Source organism: Prionailurus viverrinus, chromosome C1 (assembly GCF_022837055.1).
Source record: "Prionailurus viverrinus isolate Anna chromosome C1, UM_Priviv_1.0, whole genome shotgun sequence".
Classification (NCBI taxonomy): domain Eukaryota; kingdom Metazoa; phylum Chordata; class Mammalia; order Carnivora; family Felidae; genus Prionailurus; species Prionailurus viverrinus.
In genome coordinates, this window is record NC_062568.1 from 184415940 (window position 1) to 184437064 (window position 21125).

The window sequence follows — 21125 nt, forward strand, 5'->3', positions numbered from 1 at the left end:
TTAATGTTTAGTTTTTGAGAGAAACAGAGAGAGAGAGAGAGAGAGAGAGAGAGAACGTTAGCAGGGGAGGGGCAGAGAGAGAGAGAGGGGGAGAGAGACAGAGAGAGAGGGGAGACAGAGGATCCAAAGCAGGCTCTGCGCTGAGAGCAGATAGCTGGATGTGGGTGGGGTTTGAACTCGCAAACCATGAGATCATTACTTGAGTCTAAGTTGGACGCTTAACTGGCTGAGCCACTCAGGCGCCCCTTAATATCAATTTCTACTAGCTTTTCCATTAATGTCCTCTTTCTATCCCTTCTGTATCCTGCAACCCAGAGTTATCACATTCAGTTGTCATGTTCCCCCAGTGTCCTCTAATCTATGACAGTTTCTCAGGCTTTGTTTTCATGACTCTGATAATCTTGAGGAGTATGGGCCAGGTATTCTGTAGATTATCCCCCAATGTGGGCTTGTCTGATGTTTTTCTCATGATTAGACTGGAGTTACGGGTTTTAGGGAGGAACACGCAGAGGTGAAGTGCCTTTCTCATCCTATCACATCAGGGAGTAGGGGACCTCCACATGACGTCCCTGGTGACGTGAGCCTTCATCACTTGGTTAAGGTCTTGTTTGCCAGGCTTCTCGGCTGTAAAGTTACTATTGTTCCCTTTCCCTATTCTTTGGAAGCCAGCAGTGACTTAATATTACCGTGTAAATGAGAGACCAAATGGGAATGGAAAGATGAGGGCAGAGGGTATTTAAGGGGGGTAGGGGGCTCAGAAAGCATTTTCTTCATATTTGGTGTGGGGCTGCTCCTACTCACTGGAGGAAGTAGGCTATGACCACGGTTACGTGGGCAGATATGCAGCAGGGAAATTTAATTCCTGTCATCTTTTGAGCACTTGCTACGGAATGGCCCCCTTGAGAGCTAATCATTTGGAACCAAGGTAGTGCCCGTGGGCTTTAATGGGGCCACTCTCTGCAGAAGGTGGTTAACATTCCTGTCTGCCCCTCCCGGTCAGCTGGCAGTGTTTATTTACTATGCTGTGTGGAAGCCTCAGAAACAGTGGATCACCCTGGACACAGGCATCCTGGAGAGTCCCTTTATCTACAGTCCTGAGAAGAGGGAGGAAGCCTGGAGGTTTATCTCCTATATGCTGGTGCATGCTGGGTAAGGAATGCTATTAAGTCGCTGACGGAGGAGGTTGACTGTGAGTACTCGTCACCCCCAACATTTGGTTGGTGCTTTATTATTGATAAGACACTTACATGTCCATAATCTAGCCGGATCCTCACAGGAACCCTAGGAGGCAGGTGTTATTACTGCTGCGTCGTGTCTGAGGCTTAGGGGATGTATTGCTCGTGCCAGGTCACGTGGCCACGTGGCAGACCTGGAACCTCAACCCATTGGTGCTAACCCCCAGTCCAGTGTACTTAGTGTTGCGTATGGCTGCCTAATACTGGTAATTATATAGGAACAGTAATGAGAAGAGACCCGATCATTATTCAACCACACGTATGTTCCCACACGTATGTTGTTTGATGTTGTTAAAATGTTCCCTTTAGGACATGAATCATCAGTCCCTCCCTACCCACCCCTGCCACACACTTAAAAAGAATTAATTCATGAGCATTTTGCTGAGTGTATAGTACTGTTTTGTTCCATCTGGAATAATACAAGCAATGGGCATTGGTTTTCGTTTATAGCTTCTTCTACGCTAGTAGTCTTTTTATGACCTCACTCAGAACCCACGACTCAGAACCCACTGCAGACAGTGAGCAGCTTGCCGCTGGCCCCCACCCTCCCCACTGAACGCCTGGGGCTTCAGATGAGGCCAACTTCACCTATGTGACCTACCCAGCCCTGGACCTTGAAGGATGACTCTGGCCAGTGGCTAAATAGGTATCCATGGCAGGACACAGGGCTCAGAGGCTTGACAAGTCAAGGACAAAATTGCTAATTGCTCAGTTTCTATGGATACTTTCAGTTTGGTCTTCCATCTACCACGTTCTGAACAAATGTGGTTCCTGTACCATATTTAAATTTTATTATGAGGGGGACAGTCAGTTAAATAGTAATGCAAGGCCGCATAGTATTACAGAGTAGTTACTTAACATCTTGCTGCCTCAGTTTTCACATCTGTGAAGTGGGGTAGTAAGTACCGACCTCACAACGTTGCTGTGATGAAATGAGACAACGGTTATAATGTCATTTTTGCAGTGCCTGATACATAATAAGACCCTCAGAAAGACTTCTCAAGGCGGCGTAGGACAGGTCACATATGGGGTTGTATAAGTTAGGAATGCTTTTGGATGGAAGTAATCAAAAATCGAACGGGGGCCCGAACAAATGGAGGTTAATTCTTTACCGTATAAGAAGCCCAGAGGTATGTGGCTAATTCGTCAGTTTAATGAAGCCAAGACTCTTGGTTCTATGCTGGCATCTCTGCTTTCCCCTTGACCTTTCTCTCATGGTTGGCAGTCGGCAGCTGTAGCTTGGTATTCAAAGCAGGAAGGGGAAAGGTAGTACCAGGTGCTGGTGACATCAATCCCTCTTGTCAGGAAAGAAGCTCTCTTACCAGTCCCCCCGTCAGCGCCACTCTTACTGCATCTCATTAGCCGGAACCATGAGACACAGCTACCCCTCGCTAAGAGAGGTTGGCAAAGTCAACATTAGCTCTTCCGGCATCACTACGGGAGGCAGACAAGTGGTAAGGAAATGGATATGGGATTAGCTACTGTAACATAAACAGAAAGATAGAAAGATCGGGATGGGGAGGGTCTCACAGATGACATGTATTCAAGTTGTACCTGGAAGGGCAGATAAAATTTGGCTGAGAAAAGTTGGGATTTCTATTCCGAGTATATGGCAGGATCTCATCTTTATGCCACTTCTACTCTTGCTATTGAGCCGCAGAAAGAAGGCTGAGGGTGATTCTTTGTTTTTTGTTTTTGGGTTTTTTTGGTTGCTGTTGGTCACTTTATCCTCAGGCTGTTCCCAAAGGATACGATGAGATGGCTTCCTGTGACTTTGCTCAAATTCACAAACTGCACGTATTTCCAAATGCTCTTTCTGAGGTCTCCTTAAGACTAGTGTAACTGTCCTTGCTAGACTATTTTGTGCTGAATTACATGTTACTTCTTGGATATCTTTGGAGATGACTTGGACAGTGATAGTTGTGGCTGGGTACACACGTGGCCATGGAGGTAAGTAATCTGTTCTGCAGGGTGTGCCCTGAGAACCTCTGCTGGGTAATTTGTTAAGTAAATTGTAACCCAAAAACACAATCCCTAAAACAAATATGAAAGCTCTTGCACTTTGTGGAAGATCCGACACCTATTTTGTTTAAAAAAAATTTTTTTTTTTTTACATTTATTTATTTTTGAGAGACAGAGGGAGACAGAGGGTGAGCAGGGGAGGGGCAGAGAGAGAGGGAGACACAGAATCCAGAGCAGGCTCCAGGCTCCTAGCCGTCAGCACAGAGCCTGATGCGGGGCTCGAACCCATGAACCGTGAGATCATGACCTGATCCAAAGTCAGATGCTTAACTGACTGAGCCACCCAGGCGCCCCCTAACCTTTTTGGTTTAACCTGAAATCTCCTTTAAAAAAAAAAAAAAAGTCTTGTGCTATATAGCAACTAAATTAAGGATTACTGTAATATGGGAATGTACCAAAATACATTCAGAGATTCTCCAGAGATACTTGTGGAGTTTGACAAGCAAAAGAATACGAATTTTTTTAAAAAAATATTTTTACCTATTTAAAAACTATAATAAAAACCACCTGTATAGTCAGTTATGTTCTATGCAAACTGTAGTAATGGGAGATACTAAATTTAGCTAATATTACTGGGTAAACTTTCTTTTTCATTTTGGTAAGCTTTGTTTTTCGACTTTTTAATGTAGAAGTGGGAATAGGGGTTTCTCTTGCCATCTCTGTTTTATTAAAGAATAGCCTAAGATTGCAAGACTGTTGTTTAAAAACCTGAGCCCAGGGGCGCCTGGGTGGCGCAGTCGGTTAAGCGTCCGACTTCAGCCAGGTCACGATCTCGCGGTCCATGAGTTCGAGCCCCATGTCAGGCTCTGGGCTGATGGCTCAGAGCCTGGAGCCTGTTTCCGATTCTGTGTCTCCCTCTCTCTCTGCCCCTCCCCCGTTCATGCTCTGTCTCTCTCTGTCCCAAAAATAAATAAACGTTGAAAAAAAAAAAATTTTAAAAACCTGAGCCTGGCTGGCTCAGTCTGTAGAGCATGTGACTCTTGATCTTGAGGTTGTGACTAACTATTGAAATTTAAACTCAATATGAGTGAATTAGGATTTTCTCAATACCATGCAACTGAAACAAAATCAGATGCTGGGGCTGACATAAGATGGCAATTGTCATCTAAACCTAAATTCAAGTTTATGTTCCCTAAGCTAGCCTCATCACTCTCTGTTTGACATTGTCAGTTACTGTTATAAAATAGAACCTATAAATGTATACTTCTAAAATGTCCTTTAATCTTACATATTGAAGCTCCGTGTTGAGTTTTTATTTTTAAAAAGTCACCTAAAAAAATTAGAGAATGGAATTTGAGTTAAGCAAGTCTGTAACTACCCTGTTAATGTCCCAAAGAAATAACTATGTGGGTTACTCATAATGTGTTTGTCTCCACAGAGTTCAGCACATCCTGGGGAATCTCGTTATGCAGCTCATGTTGGGTATTCCCTTGGAAATGGTCCACAAAGGCCTCCGAGTAGGGCTGGTGTACCTGGCTGGAGTGATTGCAGGTTAGTGTTCTGAGGGTAATACAGAATCCGTGCCTCTTAGGAAGCAATAAACAAAGCAAAAAGTAATAAACATTTCAGTCAAGATTTATTGCACTCCTAGTCTGTGCTAGGGAATTTGATAAGCGTTAGAAATAAATTAATTAGGGGTGCCTGGCTGGCTCAGTCGAAAGAGAATGTGACTCTTGATCTCAGGGTCATGAGTTTGAGCCCCATGTTGGGTGTAGAGATTACTTAAATAAATAAAGCTTTAAAAAAGAAAAAAATAAGTTCGAGGGTTGCCTGGCTGGCTCAGTCAGAAGAGCATGTGACTCTTGATCTCAAGATGGTGAGTAAAATAAACTCAAAAAAAAAAAAAAAAAGAAAGAAGTTGATTAGAATTAAAATATTTGAGGTAAGGTAAGTAGATAGAGGGGCGCCTGGGTAGCTCAGTTGGTTGGGTGTCCGACTTTGGCTCAGGTCATGATCTCGTGGTTCCTGGGTTCGAGTCCCACGTCAGGCTCTGTGATGACAGCTCAGAACCTGGAGCCTGCTTTGGATTCTGTGTCTCCCTCTTTCTCTCTGTTCCACCCCCACTTGCACTCTGTCTCTCTCTCTCAAACGTGAATAAAGATTAAAAAAAAAAAAGCAGATAGAGGGGCACATGGGTGGCTCAGTCAGCTAAGTGTCCAACTCTTGATTTTGGCTCAGATCATCATCTCATGGTTTTGAGATTGAACCCAGCATCAGGCTCCATGCTGGGTTGCAGATTCTCTCTTAAGATTCTCTCTCTCCCTCTTTCTCTGCCTCTGTTCTGCTCATGAGCTCTCTCAACAAAACAAAACAAAACAAAACAAAACAGATAAGCAGATAGAAGTCATTGTGCCTGTCCTCAGGTATGTCACAGTCAGACAGGGTTTTGTACAGTTGGAAGTCATGTGTAGTTTGGTGTCCGGGCACATATATTGGGGAGAGACCTATAGCCAGATCATGAAGGCCCAATGTGTCAGACTAGTGATCATGGGAAGTAACATGAGCAAATTTCCATTTAAGAAAGGAAGCTTGAAGAGAATGTAGAGAAGAGCTGGAGGGGCCCAAAACTTCAGTAGGAGCTAGCAGCATATGCCTGTGATCTCTGAAACTGGGTGTGCCTTAAGATGACCCACTTTGGTCTGAGCAGAAAATATGAGAATTTCCATACATCCACTTATTTATTTATTGTAAACATTTTTTTTTTTAGTTACACTTTTTACATCACAGTTGTAAGAAATAATACCTAGGGATCTCATGTATCCTTTAACCAGTTACTCCCAATGGTAACAGCTCGCAAATTATAGTACAGTATCACAACCAGGAGATCCACATTGATACAGCCACGGTGCAAAACAACGGATTCCTCACGTTGCATTTTTACAGCCATACTCTCTTCTTTCCCACCCCACACTCTCTTTCACCCCTGACAACCACTAATCTGTTCTCTATTTCTGTAATTTTCTCACTTTAAGAATGTTGTATGAATGGAATATATATGTATATATACATATATATACATACATGTGTATATATATATATTCCATATATATGTATGTATGTGTGTATATATATATATATATATATATATATATATATATATCACCTTTGGGATTGGCTGTCTTCATACAGCATAATTCTCTGGAGATTCATGTGGGTTGTTGCATATAGCATTAGTTCATTCATTTTTTTTTTTTTGAACAATTAAAAAAATTTTTTAAGTTTATTTATTTATTTTGAGAGAGAGAGAGAGAGAGAACAAAGAGGGGAAAGGCAGAGAGAGGGAGAGACAGAATCCCAAGCAGGCTCCGTGCTGATAGTGCAGAGCCGAACATGTGGCTTGAACACATAAACCGTGAGATCATGACCTGAGCCAAGATCAGGAGTCAGAGGCTTAACTGACCAAGCCACCCTGGTGCCCCAACAGTTCATTCATATTGATTGCTGAGGGGTATTCCATGGCATGGATATACCACCATTTGTTTAACGCTTCATTCGTTGGAGACTACCTGGGTTGTTTCCAGTTTGGGGCTATTACAAATAAACCTGTTAAAAACCTTTGTGTACAGGTTTTTGTGAACAGAAGTACAGAGTTTCATGAACATAGGTTTTCATTTCTCTGGGATAAATGCCCAAGAGCACAGTTTTTAGGTTGTATGGTAGTTGCATATTTAGTTTTTTAAGAACCAGCCAAAATGTTTTCCAGAATGGCTGTTCCATTTTGCATTCCTCCCAATATTGTATAAGTAATTCCGTTCTCCACATCCTCATCAGCATTTGGTGTTGTCACCTTTCTTATTTTTAGCTGTGCTCTGTGTAGTGATATCATGAAATTAATTTGCTTTTCTCCAATGACTAATGATGTTGAACACCTTTTTGTGTGCTTCCTTGTTATCTGTATAACCTCTTTAGTGAAACACCTGTTCATGTCTTTTGTCCATTTCCTAATTAGATTTTTTTAAACCATTGAATCCTAAGAGTTCTTTACATACTCTAGATCCTAGCCCTTTACTGAATATGTAGTTTACAGGTACATTTTTCTCAGTGTGTATTTGTCCTTGCATTGTTTTAATAATCTCTCATGGAGCAGAAGTTTTTAATTTTGATTAACTCTGATTTATCAATTTTTCCTTTATGAATCATGCTTTTGGTCATATCTGAGAATTCTTCACTGGGCCCTAAGTCCTGAAGATTTTCCGTTATCTTCTAAAGTTGTAGTTTTACACTTTATATTGAAATATGTGACCCCTTTTTGAATTGGCTAATTTTTGTATAAGATGTGAGGCTTAGATTGAGATTCTTTTTTTTTTTTTTTTTGATATCCAATTACTTCACAACAATTTATTGAAAATTCTACGTCCTTCATTGAATTTTTTGGGCCTTTGTCAAAAATCAGTTGGCTGTATCTGTAAATAAATAAATAAAAAGAAGTATACCTTTGTACTTCAGAGTTGTGATATTTAATGAGGATTTTAAAAAAAGAGTGAGGTTTATTTTAAAAATCTGCTCATTGAAAGATTTTATAAGTTATTTTGATTTTTTAGAGTGGTTTTAGGTTCATAGAAAAATTGAGAGGAAGGCATAAGGATTTCCCCTACACCCCTTGCCCCCCCCACATGCATAGCCCCCCATCATCAACATCCCCCAACAGAGTGGGCATGTGTTACAATTGATGAACCTCCATGGACACATTAACATCACCCAAAATCCAGAAAAAAGTTCACTCTTGGCATTGTACATTCTATGGTTTGGGATAAATGTGTAAAGGCATGTATCCATCATTTTAGTATCATATAGAGTATTTTCCCTGTCCTAAAAATCCTCTGTTCTCCACTATTCACCCCCCACCCCCAGCCCCTGGCAACCACTGATCCTTTTACTGTCTCCATAGTTTTGCCTTTTCCAGAATGTCAGATAGTTGGAATCGTACAGCATGCAGCCTTTTCAGATTGGCTTCTTTCACTGAGCAATATGCATTTACGTCTCTTCCTTGTCTCTTCATGGCTTGATACACATTTTTGTACCATTAATAAAGTAGAGGGGCACCTGGGTGGCGCAGTCGGTTAAGCGTCCGACTTCAGCCAGGTCACGATCTCGCGGTCCGTGAGTTCGAGCCCCGCGTCAGGCTCTGGGCTGATGGCTCAGAGCCTGGAGCCTGTTTCCGATTCTGTGTCTCCCTCTCTCTCTGCCCCTCCCCCGTTCATGCTCTGTCTCTCTCTGTCCCAAAAATAAATAAACGTTGAAAAAAAAATTAAAAAAAAAATGCAGACTATTGGGCCCCACACCAGACCCACTAACAGAATCTGCATTCGAGCACATCCACAGGTGATTCGTATGCACATTTAAGACTGAGAAGTGCTGTTCTGCAGTCCCACCTGTGTTCCCCAGGCTGACTGATCATCACATCACCTAGAGAGCTTGTCCTAGCTAAAGCGACCCAGATCCCACCCAGATCTACTGAATCAGAATCTCTGGGCATATGGCCCTGGGATCTGTGTTTTTGTCTTGTTTTCTATTTAGTGGGGTATAATTAACATATAATAAGCTGCACACATTTAAAGTATATAATATGGTAAGTTTTGATATGTGTATACAATCAGGAAACTATCACCACAGTGAAGATAATAGACATATCCATTGCTCTTTATGACCCTTGGGAATCTCTCTCTATTGCCCCTCCTTGTCCCTTCCCTGGCAGTTACTGATCATTATAGATTAATTTGTATTTTCTAGAATTTTATATAAATGCAATCATAGAGTATGTACTCTATTTTTGTCTGGCTTCGGTCCATTGTCATAATTATTTTGAGATTTACGCATGTTATTCCGTGTATCAATAGTCGATTCCTTTTTTTTTTTTTTTAACATTTTATTTTATTTTTGGGACAGAGAGAGACAGAGCATGAACGGGGGATGGGCAGAGAGAGAGGGAGACACAGAATCGGAAACAGGCTCCAGGCTCTGAGCCATCAGCCCAGAGCCTGACGCAGGGCTCAAACTCACAGACCGCGAGATCGTGACCTGGCTGAAGTCGGACGCTTAACCGACTGCGCCACCCAGGCGCCCCAATAGTCGATTCCTTTTTGGGGCACCTGTGTGGCTCAGTCAGTCGAGCGTCCAGCTTTGGCTCAGATCATGATCTCATTGTTGGTGGGTTTGAGCCCCATGTCAGGCTCTGTGCTGACAGCTCGGACCCTGGAGCCTGCTTTGGATTCTGTGTCTCCTCTCTCTGCCCCTTCCTGCTCACACTCTGTGTGTCTCTCTCTTAAAAATAAACAAACATTAAAAAAATTTTTTTAAATAGTTGATTCCTTTTTATTGCCAGGGATATACCACAGTTTGTCCATTCTCCTGCTGATGGACATTTGGGTTGTTTTCAGTTTGGGGCTATTGCAAATGAAGCTACTTAGAACATTTGTGTGTATCAGATAGTTTTTTTTTTGGGGTAACGAAAGTATTTGTGTAATCAAATATTTTTTGGGTTTCTTGGGAAAATACCTAGGAATGGAATAGCTGGATCCTATCAGAGGATGTGTTTAACTTTTAAGAGACTGGTAACATTTTAAAATAGATTTACTGAGATGTAAGTCATGTATCATACAATTCATTCATTTAAAATCTGTAATTCAGGGATGCCTGGGTGGCTCACTCAGTTAAGTGTCCAATGCTTGGTTTCAGCTCAGGTCATGATCTTATGGTTTTGTGGGTTTGAGCCCCACATTAGGCTCTGGGATGCCAGCACAGAGCCTGCTTGGGAGTCTCTCTCTCCCCCTCTCTCTGCCCCTCCCCCACTTATGCTGTCTCTGTCTCTCTCAAAATAAATAAATACATATACTTAAAAAGTATATAATTCAGTGTGGGTTTTTTTTTTAATTCACAAGGTTATATACCCATCATCACAATTGAATTTTACAACATTTTTGTCTGTCAAAGACACCCTGTACCATACCCCCTTCCCCAGCCTTAGGCAACCATTCATCTACTTTCTGTCTCTTTAGATTTGCCCATTCTGTATATTACATATAAATAGAATCATACCATATACGGCCCTTTGTGATTGGCATTTTTCACTTAGCATAATATTTTCATTGTTCACCAATGTTGTAGCATATATCAGTGCTTCATTCCTTTTTATTATTGAACAATATTCCGTTGCGTGGTTGTGCCACATTTTGTTCTACTCATTTGTCAAATGATGGACATTTGGGTTTGTTTTCACTTTTTGGCTATTATGAATAACACTGCTATGAACATTTGTGTACAAGTTTTTGTGTTGCTTTCTTGGATATATATCTATAAGTGAGATTGTTAGGTTATGTGATACCTGGTATAGTTCACCCTTGAACAACTTGATGGGTAGGGGCACTGACCCCCCTCACACAGTTGAAAATCCACATATAACATTTGACTCCCCCAAAACTTAACTACTAATAGCCTACTGTTGACCTGCAGCCTTATTGATAACAGTCAAATAATGCATATATACATACATATATATGTATGTATATATGTTAAGTCTTTATTTGGATAGAGAGACAGAATGTGTGGGTGCACGAGCAGGGGAAGGCAGAGAGAGAGAGGGAGCAAGAGAATCCCAAGCAGGCTCTACACTCAGAGCAAAGCCCATGAGATCATGACCTGAGCCGAAATCAAAAGTTGGATGCTTAACTGACTGAGCCACCCAGGCACGCCCATATTTTATGTATGTATTATATACTGTGTTCTTACAATAGAGTAAACTAGAGAAAACATCTTGGGGTTGTGGGTTTGGGCCCCACATAAATAAAACTTAAAAAAAATCATAAGGAAGATAAAATACGTTCACAGTACTGTACTGTATTTAATGGAAAAAAAATCTGCATAAGAGTGGACCTGAGCAGTTCAAACCCATGTTCTTCAACGGTCAACTATACTACCATTTTGTGCCTCCACCAGAAGGTCCAGCTCCTCTACATTCTCAGCAACACTTGGTATCATCATTCTTTTTAATTTTAGCCAATCTATTGTGGATATAATGGAATCTCACTGGGTTTTATTTATTTATTTTTTTTTTTAATTTTTTTTTCAACGTTTATTTATTTTTGGGACAGAGAGAGACAGAGCATGAACGGGGGAGGGGCAGAGAGAGAGGGAGACACAGAATCGGAAACAGGCTCCAGGCTCTGAGCCATCAGCCCAGAGCCTGACGCGGGGCTCGAACTCACGGACCGCGAGATCGTGACCTGGGTGAAGTCGGACGCTTAACCGACTGCGCCACCCAGGCGCCCCGCTCACTGGGTTTTAATTTGCATTTCCTAACAATGATGGTGAACATCTTCATGCACTTGCTTGCTATCCACATGCCTTCTTTGGTAAAGTATCTGTTTAAATCTTATGCCCATTTAGAGGCACCTGGGTGGCTCAATCAGTTGACAATCTGAATCTTGAGTTCGGCTCCTGTCATGATCTCAGCTTGTGAGACTGAGCCAGTGTCAAACTCTGTGCTGATCATGTACAGCCTGCTTGAGATTCTCTCTCTCTCTGCCCTCCCCCATGTGCATGTGCTCTCTTTCTCTCTCAAATTATATTTAAAAAAAATCTTATGCCCCATTTAAAATTGGATTGTATTTCTTATTATATATAATAATGTATATTCTGATTGTAAGTCTTTCATCAGATATATGACTTGCAAATATTTTCTCCTAGTCTGTTGCTTGTCTTGTCATGCTTTTAATGGTATCTTTTGAAGAATAGGAGTTTTAAAGTTTCGATGAGGTATGATTTATCATTTTTCAAATATTAGGAACTGTGCTTTCAGGGTCAGCCCTTGCACATTTTGGGGGGGTCAGATTTAACTCCATATTTCATATTTTTGATGTGCTGTGAATGGTATTGTTTAAAAAAATTTCCATTTCTGATTCCTCATTGCTATGACATAGAAATAAAGTTGATTTTTTTTTTTTGTACATTGATCTTCTATCCTCCAACGATGACAAATTCACTTATTATTTCTAGTAGTTAAGTAGGTAAACTGTTAAACAGGTATCTTCTACAGGGCTCCTTATTAAAGTAATTAATTAATTAATTAATTAATGTTTTTATTTATTTTTGAGAGAAAGAGACAGGCAGAGTGCGATTGGGGGAGGGGCAGAGAGAGAGGGAGACACAGAATCCTAAGCAGGCCCCAGGGTCCAAGTTGTCAGTACAGAGCCCGACCTGGGGCTCGAGAGCCCGACCTGGGGCTCGAATTCATGAACAGCGAGATCATGACCTGAGCCCAAGGAGGACACCCAACCGCCTGAGCCACCCAGGCGCCCCTCTTCTACAGGGATTTAAGTAATAAGTCAAAATCTTGTGGGTTCGACCATGTTCTTACCACTTCCGGTGCCCTTCATTCCTTTGTGTAATTCCGTATTTCCATCTGATGTTTTTCCTTCTGCCTGAGGATTTCCTTTAACATTTCTTCTGTGGGTCTGCTGGTTATCCATTCTTTCAGCCTTTGTGTGTCTGAAAAAAGTTCTTATTTTGCCTTCACTTTTGAAATATATATATATATATTTTAATTTTTTTTTCAACGTTTATTTATTTTTGGGACAGAGAGAGACAGAGCATGAATGGGGGAGGGGCAGAGAGAGAGGGAGACACAGAATCGGAAACAGGCTCCAGGCTCTGAGCCATCAGCCCAGAGCCCGACGCGGGGCTCGAACTCACGGACCGCGAGATCGTGACCTGGCTGAAGTCGGACGCTTAACCGACTGCGCCACCCAGGCGCCCCTGAAATATATTTTTACTAAGCATAGAATTCTAGCTTGACTGTACTTTTTGTTCAGTAGTTTAAAGACAGTGCTCTCCTATTTTCTCATTTGCATTATTTCCAATGAGAAATCTGCTACCTTTGTTCCTCAGTATGAAACATGTCTTTTTACTCTGGCTGCTTTTAAGATTTCCACTGCTTTTGAACAATTTGACTTTGTTGTGACCTGGTGTAGTTTTATTCATGTTTCCAGTGCTTAGAATTTGTTGAGATTCTTGGATTGGTGGGTTTATAGTTTTCACAAAACTTTGGAAACATTTTGGCCATAATTTCTTCAATTATTTTTTCTGTACGTGACTTCTCTCCTCTGCTTTGGGGACTCTAATTATGTATTTAATAGGCTGCTTAAAATCGACCCACAGGTCATTGATGCTTTATTTCTTTTTAAAAATATTATTCTCTGTGTTTCATGTTGGATGCTTTTACTGCCATATCTTCATGTTTGCTAATCTTTTCTTCTGCAATGTCTAATCTGTAATTAAACTCAACCAGTTTACTTTTTTTCATCTTAGACATTACAGTTTTCTTTATTTTTAAAGGAAGTTTTATTTATTTATGTACATAATTAATCTCTACACCCAGTGTGGGGCTCGAACTCATGACTCTGAGATCAAGAGTCACATGCTCTTCTGACTGAGCCAGCCAGGTGCCCCAAGACACTGTAGTTTTCATCTTTAAAAGTTTGAGTGTTTTATATCTTGTATGTCTCTACTTAACTTTTGAACATATGGTATACAGTTGTAATAATTATTTATTAGCATTATCTGCTAAAACTTACACTTGTGTCAGTTTGGGGAGGTTTGAATTGATTGATTTTTCTCTTCATTATGGGTCGTATTTTCCTGTTTCTTTGCATGTCTGATAGTTACTGTTTGAATGCTAGACATTTAACCTTTGGATGGTGAATATTACTGTATTCCTATAAATATTCCTTGAATGTGTTCTGGAACACGGTTACTTGGAAGTAGTTTGAAACCTTGATAAGACTTGCAAGGTGAAACTGTGTTTTTGAGTCATGTTTAGTGCTATTACCCACTACTGGTGCAGGACTCTTCTGTGTACTTTAACCAATGCCCCAAGAATTATGCAGTTTTCTAGCTTGGAAAGTTACTTAGCCTCTCTGGTGCTGTGAGAGCAAAGCTACTTACTCTTCCCTTTCTGGTGGAACTTTCCTTGGCTCAGGTAGTTTCCTCACATGCTTCTCTCTGTGCAGCTCTTTTCCCCTCTGGTGGTCTCTCTTGCAAATTCCAGCTGCCTAGCACTATCTGGACTTTATTTATTTTTTAGTTATTTAATATTTGTTTTATTGTTTATTTTTGAGAGAGGGGGAGAGAGAGAGAGAGAGAGAGAGCACATGAGGGCAGGGGAGGAGCAGAGAAAGAGGGAGATGCAGAATCTGAAGCAGGCTCCAAGCTGGAGCTGTCAGCACAGAGCCCGATGTGGGGTCTGAACCCATGAACCATGAGATCATGACCTGAGCTGAAGTCTGACGCTTAACTGACTGAGCCACCCAGGTGCCCCTTATTTATTTATTTTTAATGTTTATTTATTTGTGAGAGAGAGAAAATGCGAACAGGGGAGGGGGAGAGAGAGAGGGAGACAGAGGATCTGAAGCAGGCTCCAAGGTGTCAGTGCAGAGTCCAACATGGGGCTCGAACCCTTGAACTGTGAGATCATGACCTAAGACAAAGTTGGACACTCAACCTGCTGAGCCACTCAGGCACCCTACTATCTGGACTTCAAACTCTGTCTCATCAACTTAAAGTTCACTGAGATCTACCTGGATTCCCCCTTCACACATTATAGCCTGTAATCCTCTCTCTCAAGGCAGTAAGCTGGGCGATCGGAAAATTCACCTCATTTATTTCTTGCCTCTGAGGGTTTACTGTCCTTTCTTATCTGATGTCCAATATTTTGGAGATCACTGTTTCATTTTGTCCAGTGCTTTTAGCTGTTTCAAGCAGGAGAGAAAATCTTATCCTTGTTACTCCATCATGGCAGAAGTGGACATTTGTATCTGTATTTTATTTTATTTATTTTTTCAAAGTTTATTTATTTTGAGAGAGAGAAAGTGACTGAGTGGGGGATGGGCAGAAAGAGAGAGAGAGAGAGAGAGAGAGAGAGAATCCCAAGCAGGCTCTGTGCCACCAGCCCAGAGCCCAATATGAGGCTCAAACCCACAAACCGTAAGATCATGACTTGAGCTGAAGTAGGTCGTGTAACAAGTTGAGCCACCCTGGCACCCCTGTATCTGTATTTTATTTTATTTTATTTTTTGAGAGAGAGCATGAGCGGGGGTGGTGGTGGTGGCGGGGCAGAGGATCCGAAGTGGGCTCTGCCCTGACAGCAGTGAGCCTGATGCAGGGCTGTAACTCACTAACCGCGAGATTATGCCAGAAGTCTGACGCTCAACCGACTGAGCCACCCAGGTGCCCTGTATCTGTATTTTAAAAATAAATTACTCATGTGATTAAGATGCAATCACTCCAATCCTAGTCTGAAGGTTAACATTTTAGGACCACTGCCCTAACCCTACTGGACTCAATGATCTTTAGTCATCCATATACCTTTGTTTCTATGCCTTTGCTTTTCCAGTTCCCTAAGTTCTGAATATTTTCTCCTCCTTTGTTTTCCTTCCAAATCTTAAAGGTATTTTAGGTTGTTTTTTTTTTTTAATTTTTTTAACATTTATTCATTTTTGAGAGAGAGAGAGAGAGGGACAGAATGCTAGCAGGGTAGGGACAGAGAGAGAGGGAGACACAGAAACTGAAGCAAGCTCCAGGCTCTGAGCTGTCAGCACAGAGCCTGACGTGGGGCTCGAACTTCCGAACAGTGACATCATGCCCTGAGCCGAAGTCGGTGCTTAACCGACTGAACCACCCAGGCTCCCCAAAGATATTTTAGAGTTTAACCAAAATGTTATCTCCTCCTTCTCAGAGTGCCAGGGCTTCCACACCTCTGCTGAAAAAATCATTCCTTCCTAAGTGCTTCCATAGCAAATTCATTACATTTAAGAAATCACAGTAGTTGTTTTATTCTGCACCTTATGGTAATTGTTTACTCCCCTGTTTGTAGGATTCCTAAGGCCACTTTGTCTTTCTTGCACGAAGTAGGTATTACATAGTATCCTAAGGAATGAAGGCGAGTCTTCAAAGCAAAAAATCGAGTAGTAGAACCGAGCGGTACAGAGAGAATATCTTAGAGTTTGCATAAAGTGGTTTTAAAGTCTTGTTTGGGTTAGTAAACAGTTTCATCTTTCTTGGTGGATCTGATTGAATGCTGTGTTGAGAAGGGTTCCGAGTCCACATCTTGACTCCATGAGAAAGCTAGCCATTAGATAACAATATGTTGGAATATCGGGGAGCCTGGGAGGCTCAGTCGGTTGAGTGTCCGACTTCGGCTCATGACATGATCTCTGGGGTCATGAGTTTGGGCCCTGCACCAGGCTCCCTGCTGTCAGGGCAGAGCTTGTTCCCTTCTCTCTCTGCTCCTCTTGCTTTCTCCCTTTCTCTCTCTCTCTTTCAAAAGTAAACAAACATTTTTAAAAATGTTGGAATGCCTCAGGTATTTTGATAGTTTTGGCTAAAGTTATGCAATATTTTGAAACAATAACTAATAAGTACATAACACGTCACGCAGTGTTTACATCAACTAGTTTACTTCCCCGACAATGCATTGAGGTAAGTTCTATTAATATCTCCATTTTTTAGGGAAACGAAGGCGCAGAGAGGTTAAGAAACTTGCTCAAGCCACACAGCTGGTAATTCTGGCTCCAGAGCTCCAGAGTCTGTGCTTTTTGTTCTTGTTATTCTGTCTTCATGTTGTTTAATATTTCAGAAAAAATGGAGGTAGTTAGCCCACACGTCTATACCTTTATAGTATGGAAGGGACGAACAGAATAAATGTGTTGCTTGTTAATACGGTAATGGTCCAAACGTCCCAACTTCTACATTATAGATTTGTTTTTCATGATTCTTACGGTTATGTCTGATCCTTTGTGTTTTTCTTTCTTTAGGGTCCCTTGCCAGCTCCATTTTCGACCCACTCAGATATCTTGTGGGTGCTTCAGGAGGAGTCTATGCTCTGATGGGAGGCTATTTTATGAATGTTCTAGTGGTAAGAACTTTCGGAATGGAATCTATGGACTTTTTTCTTTTAAACGATAACTGGTATTTGGGAATCATGGTATCTTCATTTATCAATATTCGCGGAGCACTTCTCTTCCTTCTTGGCACCAGAATTTTTCTTTCATCTTTCATCTTCATTTTTATTTCCTGACCTCAAAAATGACGAATACTAAAAAAAAAAAAAATTTAATTGAAAAATAGAAAGTCAAAATCTCTAATACAGTATCTGTTAACAGTTTCATATACCTCCTTTCAGACCTTTTTCTTTTCTTTTTTTAATGTTTATTTTGGAGGGAGGGGTGGGAGAGGAGCAGAGATGGGGAGACAGAGGATCCGAAGTGGGCTCTGTGCTGTCAGCATGTGGGGCTTGATCTCATGACCTGAGCCGAAGTTGGATGCTTAACTGACTGAGCCACCCAGGCACCCCTCAAACCTTTTTCTGTCTGTATTCAAAATCCTGCCAAAATTAAGGCTACCAAAATGGACCAACTCTTAAAGATACTGTTGTACATCTTAATGTAGAATTATCTTGGCCCCATCTACCCATATCAGTACACAGAAATCCACTGCAGCCTGTTCAAGGGCTCCAGAGCACACTGTATAGCTGTATCCTGATTTAATCCTTCACCGAAAAAAAAAAATTGAGGTGACTAGCTTCTCACACTTGTAGATAATGCTGTAAGAATGTTCTCTTACATTTATCTCTTTGTATTTGTGATTTAAAAAAAAAATTTTTTTTTTAACGTTTATTTATTTTTGAGACAGAGAGAGACAGAGCATGAACGGGGGAGGGGCAGAGAGAGGGAGACACAGAATCTGAAACAGGCTCCAGGCTCTGAGCAGTCAGCACAGAGCCCGACGCGGGGCCTGAACTCATGGACCGAGAGATCATGACCTGAGCCGAAGTCGGCCGCCCAACCGACTGAGCCACCCAGGTGCCCCTGTGATTTTTCTTTTTTTAGGATAAATTCCTAGAAGTGGATTTATTGGATGCAGGCTTTACATTTTCATAGATAAATGCTAAACTGCCCTCCAAAGTTGGCATACCATGTTATACTCCCATGATACAGTATGTGTGAATGCCAACCACTTTTATTTATTTATTTATTTATTTATTTATTTATTTATTTATTTTGAGAGAGAGAGAGCAAGCGAGCAGGGAGGGAGCAGAGAGGGACAAAGAGAGAGGCAGAAAGAGAATTTTAAGCAGGCTTCATGTTCAATGTGGAGCCCAACTCAGGGCTCTATCCAACAACCCTGGGATCATGACCTGAGCCGAAATCAAGAGTCGGACACTCAGCCAACTAAGCGACCAAGGAGCCCTGCCAACCACTTTGTCAAAACAGCCTCAGCCTAGTGTTAAATCCTGATTAGTTGTTAACCCTTTAACCACATAGGTATACTTTAAAAATACTCTAGGAGGAAAAATATGAAGCAGTTATAAAACTATTCCAAAAATATGTCACTTAGAAAAGTGTTTTTCAAACTTTGGATTGCAATCCCATTAGTGGTTTGAACATAGTTTCAGGGATTGTGACCAAAAATTAAACAAAAAGAGGGGCACCTGGCTGGCTCAGTTGGTAGAGCGTGCAATTCTCAATCTTAGGGTCATGAGTTCAAGCCTCATGCTGGGGATGGAGCCTACTTGGAAAAAAAATAAAAAAGTAAATAAAATAATTTAAAAAATTCAGTTTATAGCACATGTAATACTGTTTGATTTATATGTGTCCTGGATTTTTATGCAAATTGTTTCCTACTGTAGGTTGTGACCCCAACAGTTTGAAAATAATTGATTTAGAATAAACATGGGTATTTCAGTATCTTTACTCTTCAGGAAGAGAATTAATAACTTGAAAGGGAAGGGAGATGTAACTCAATAAATTTTAAAGTGGAGATATCTTTCTTTTTTTAATTGTTTTAAATGTTTATTTATTTCTGAGGCAGAGAGAGACAGAGCATGAGTGGGGGAGAGGCAGAGAGAGAGGGAGACACAGAAGCAGAAGCAGGCTCCAGGCTCTGAGCTGTCAGCACGGAGCCTGACGCGGGGCTCGAACCCATGAACTGTGAGATCATGACCTGAGCCGGTCGGTTGCTCAATCGACTGAGCCACCCAGGTGCCCCAAAAGTGGAGATATCTTTCTGACTCAGCAGTTCTTTGGTAACACAGGAGGATACTGTAAACTGGATTGAGATTTTTCAAAGCTAAAACTTTATTTTTTTTAACCAATATTTTAAATTTGGGGGAAATTAAAAAAATTAAGGTAATACTCAAAGTTTAGTTGACCCTTAGCTAGCCCCTATTTGGAAAGAGGATAAAGCATCGAATGTATATTAACAAAAAAAATCATATTTTCTCAGACTTAGTTTGACATCTATATCTATCAATCTATCAATCTCTCTAACTATGACATGTTAAGTGTTGATTTTATATTATTTATATTTAGATTATTTCCTGCTAATCCAGTTATGTGTAGTTTATATCACAGAGTTAAATATCATGCTTCATTTTGTTCTCTAAAGGGCACCACCCGGGGCGCCTGGGTGGCGCAGTCGGTTAAGCGTCTGACTTCAGCCAGGTCACGATCTCGCGGTCCGTGAGTTCGAGCCCCGCGTCGGGCTCTGGGCTGATGGCTCAGAGCCTGGAGCCTGTTTCCAATTCTGTGTCTCCCTCTCTCTCTGCCCCTCCCCCGTTCATGCTCTGTCTCTCTCTGTCCCAAAAATAAATAAACGTTAAAGGGCACCACCCTTGTACTTCCCAAATGCGTTTGAAAACTGGGCTGTTGCCGCGTTTCTTCATTTTGTAAATACTGGACACAAACTTTAAACAAAAAGGTAGATGAAGAGAGAGCACAGTTGGGGTTTCACTTGCCAACAGATAGCTCGTATTATGACTGTTATTATTTATCTCTTTGCAAGAATTTTCGAGAAATGATCCCTGCCTTTGGAATTGTCAGACTCCTGATCATCATCCTCATAAGTAAGTTTGTTTTGTGAACACCTCGCACCTTCCATTTTATTGGTTTGCCCTCCAGGAGGCCTCAGGCTTCCTAAACACTGGCAAGGAGTGACAAAGAATTGTGGCTCCCTAGCCTTAAGCAGAAAGGTAAATGGAGGAGTTTTCACAGAGCTTCATGGGTGGTTTTTAGAGGTGCCTCAGTAATGAGGTTTCGCTTTTTTGTTTCTTTCTGGAGTGGGGGAAGTCAAGAGAGTCAGATATTTTGTCTACTTCAACCACAATAACTTCCTGTTTTATATTCTGGATTTTTCTCATTCGTACATTGGATTCTGTATATGATCTTGTCTGAGCTTGAAAACCACTGACCTAATCTATTTTTTCTTCAATTTCTAAATTCTCAGATTAAAAACAAAGAAACAAAAAACCCCAAACAGATCTAGGATCCAAGCATGGGGTGCTGGCTGAGGGCTGAAGACAGGAGCAGGGGGTGAAGGATTTGAGAGGTCAGGGAACTAGCAGGACGGCGGATGTGGCTTTGGAAATCTCTAAGAATTACAGTAGAGAATTACATGCTGAAAAAATTTAGGAAGAGTGCTCAGTCTGGGGTGGAGGTGGAAATTTTAGCTGGGTCTGAACGTCAGGGGGGATCTTGGGTGGTGGCGGGGACACACTGGGTCGAAGACAAAGGGAGCCAAGGCGAGCTGGGGCCCTGTGTCTCTGAACCTGCTCCAGCTGAAGCCGGAGCCGCACAGAGGGTGTGGGGAGAAGGCAGACCCGAGGGTCGGACTGTAGGCTCATCCTTGATGGCCAACACGGAGGTGACGCTTGATAAAACCCAAGATCTGGGCCGTCCCCATGGTAAGCAAAAATGGTTCTGCTAATTGGTATCGAGTTCAATTATCCACATTGCTGGGAACAGGGCCAACTACCTCTGAGGAAAGAGACTAAATCCAGTTTACGGACAGTTTAGCTGTAAAAACAGTATTTCATCCTGG

General features: G+C 41.5%; 1 protein-coding gene across 7 annotated transcripts in view; it reads left to right on the plus strand.

Annotated features, from left to right (window-relative positions):
• The window catches only part of RHBDL2 (rhomboid like 2), a 52409-nt gene that overhangs the window by 26689 nt on the left and 4595 nt on the right, over window positions 1-21125 (plus strand). For 6 of the 7 annotated variants that reach the window (XM_047868864.1, XM_047868867.1, XM_047868866.1 and 3 more), the window contains 4 exons: window positions 1001-1149; window positions 4636-4748; window positions 17063-17163; window positions 20091-20151. In XM_047868864.1, the coding sequence (XP_047724820.1) occupies window positions 1001-1149; window positions 4636-4748; window positions 17063-17163; window positions 20091-20151 (424 nt within the window). The remainder of the gene's footprint in view (window positions 1-1000; window positions 1150-4635; window positions 4749-17062; window positions 17164-20090; window positions 20152-21125) is intronic. The other variant, XM_047868865.1, reaches the window with a different exon arrangement.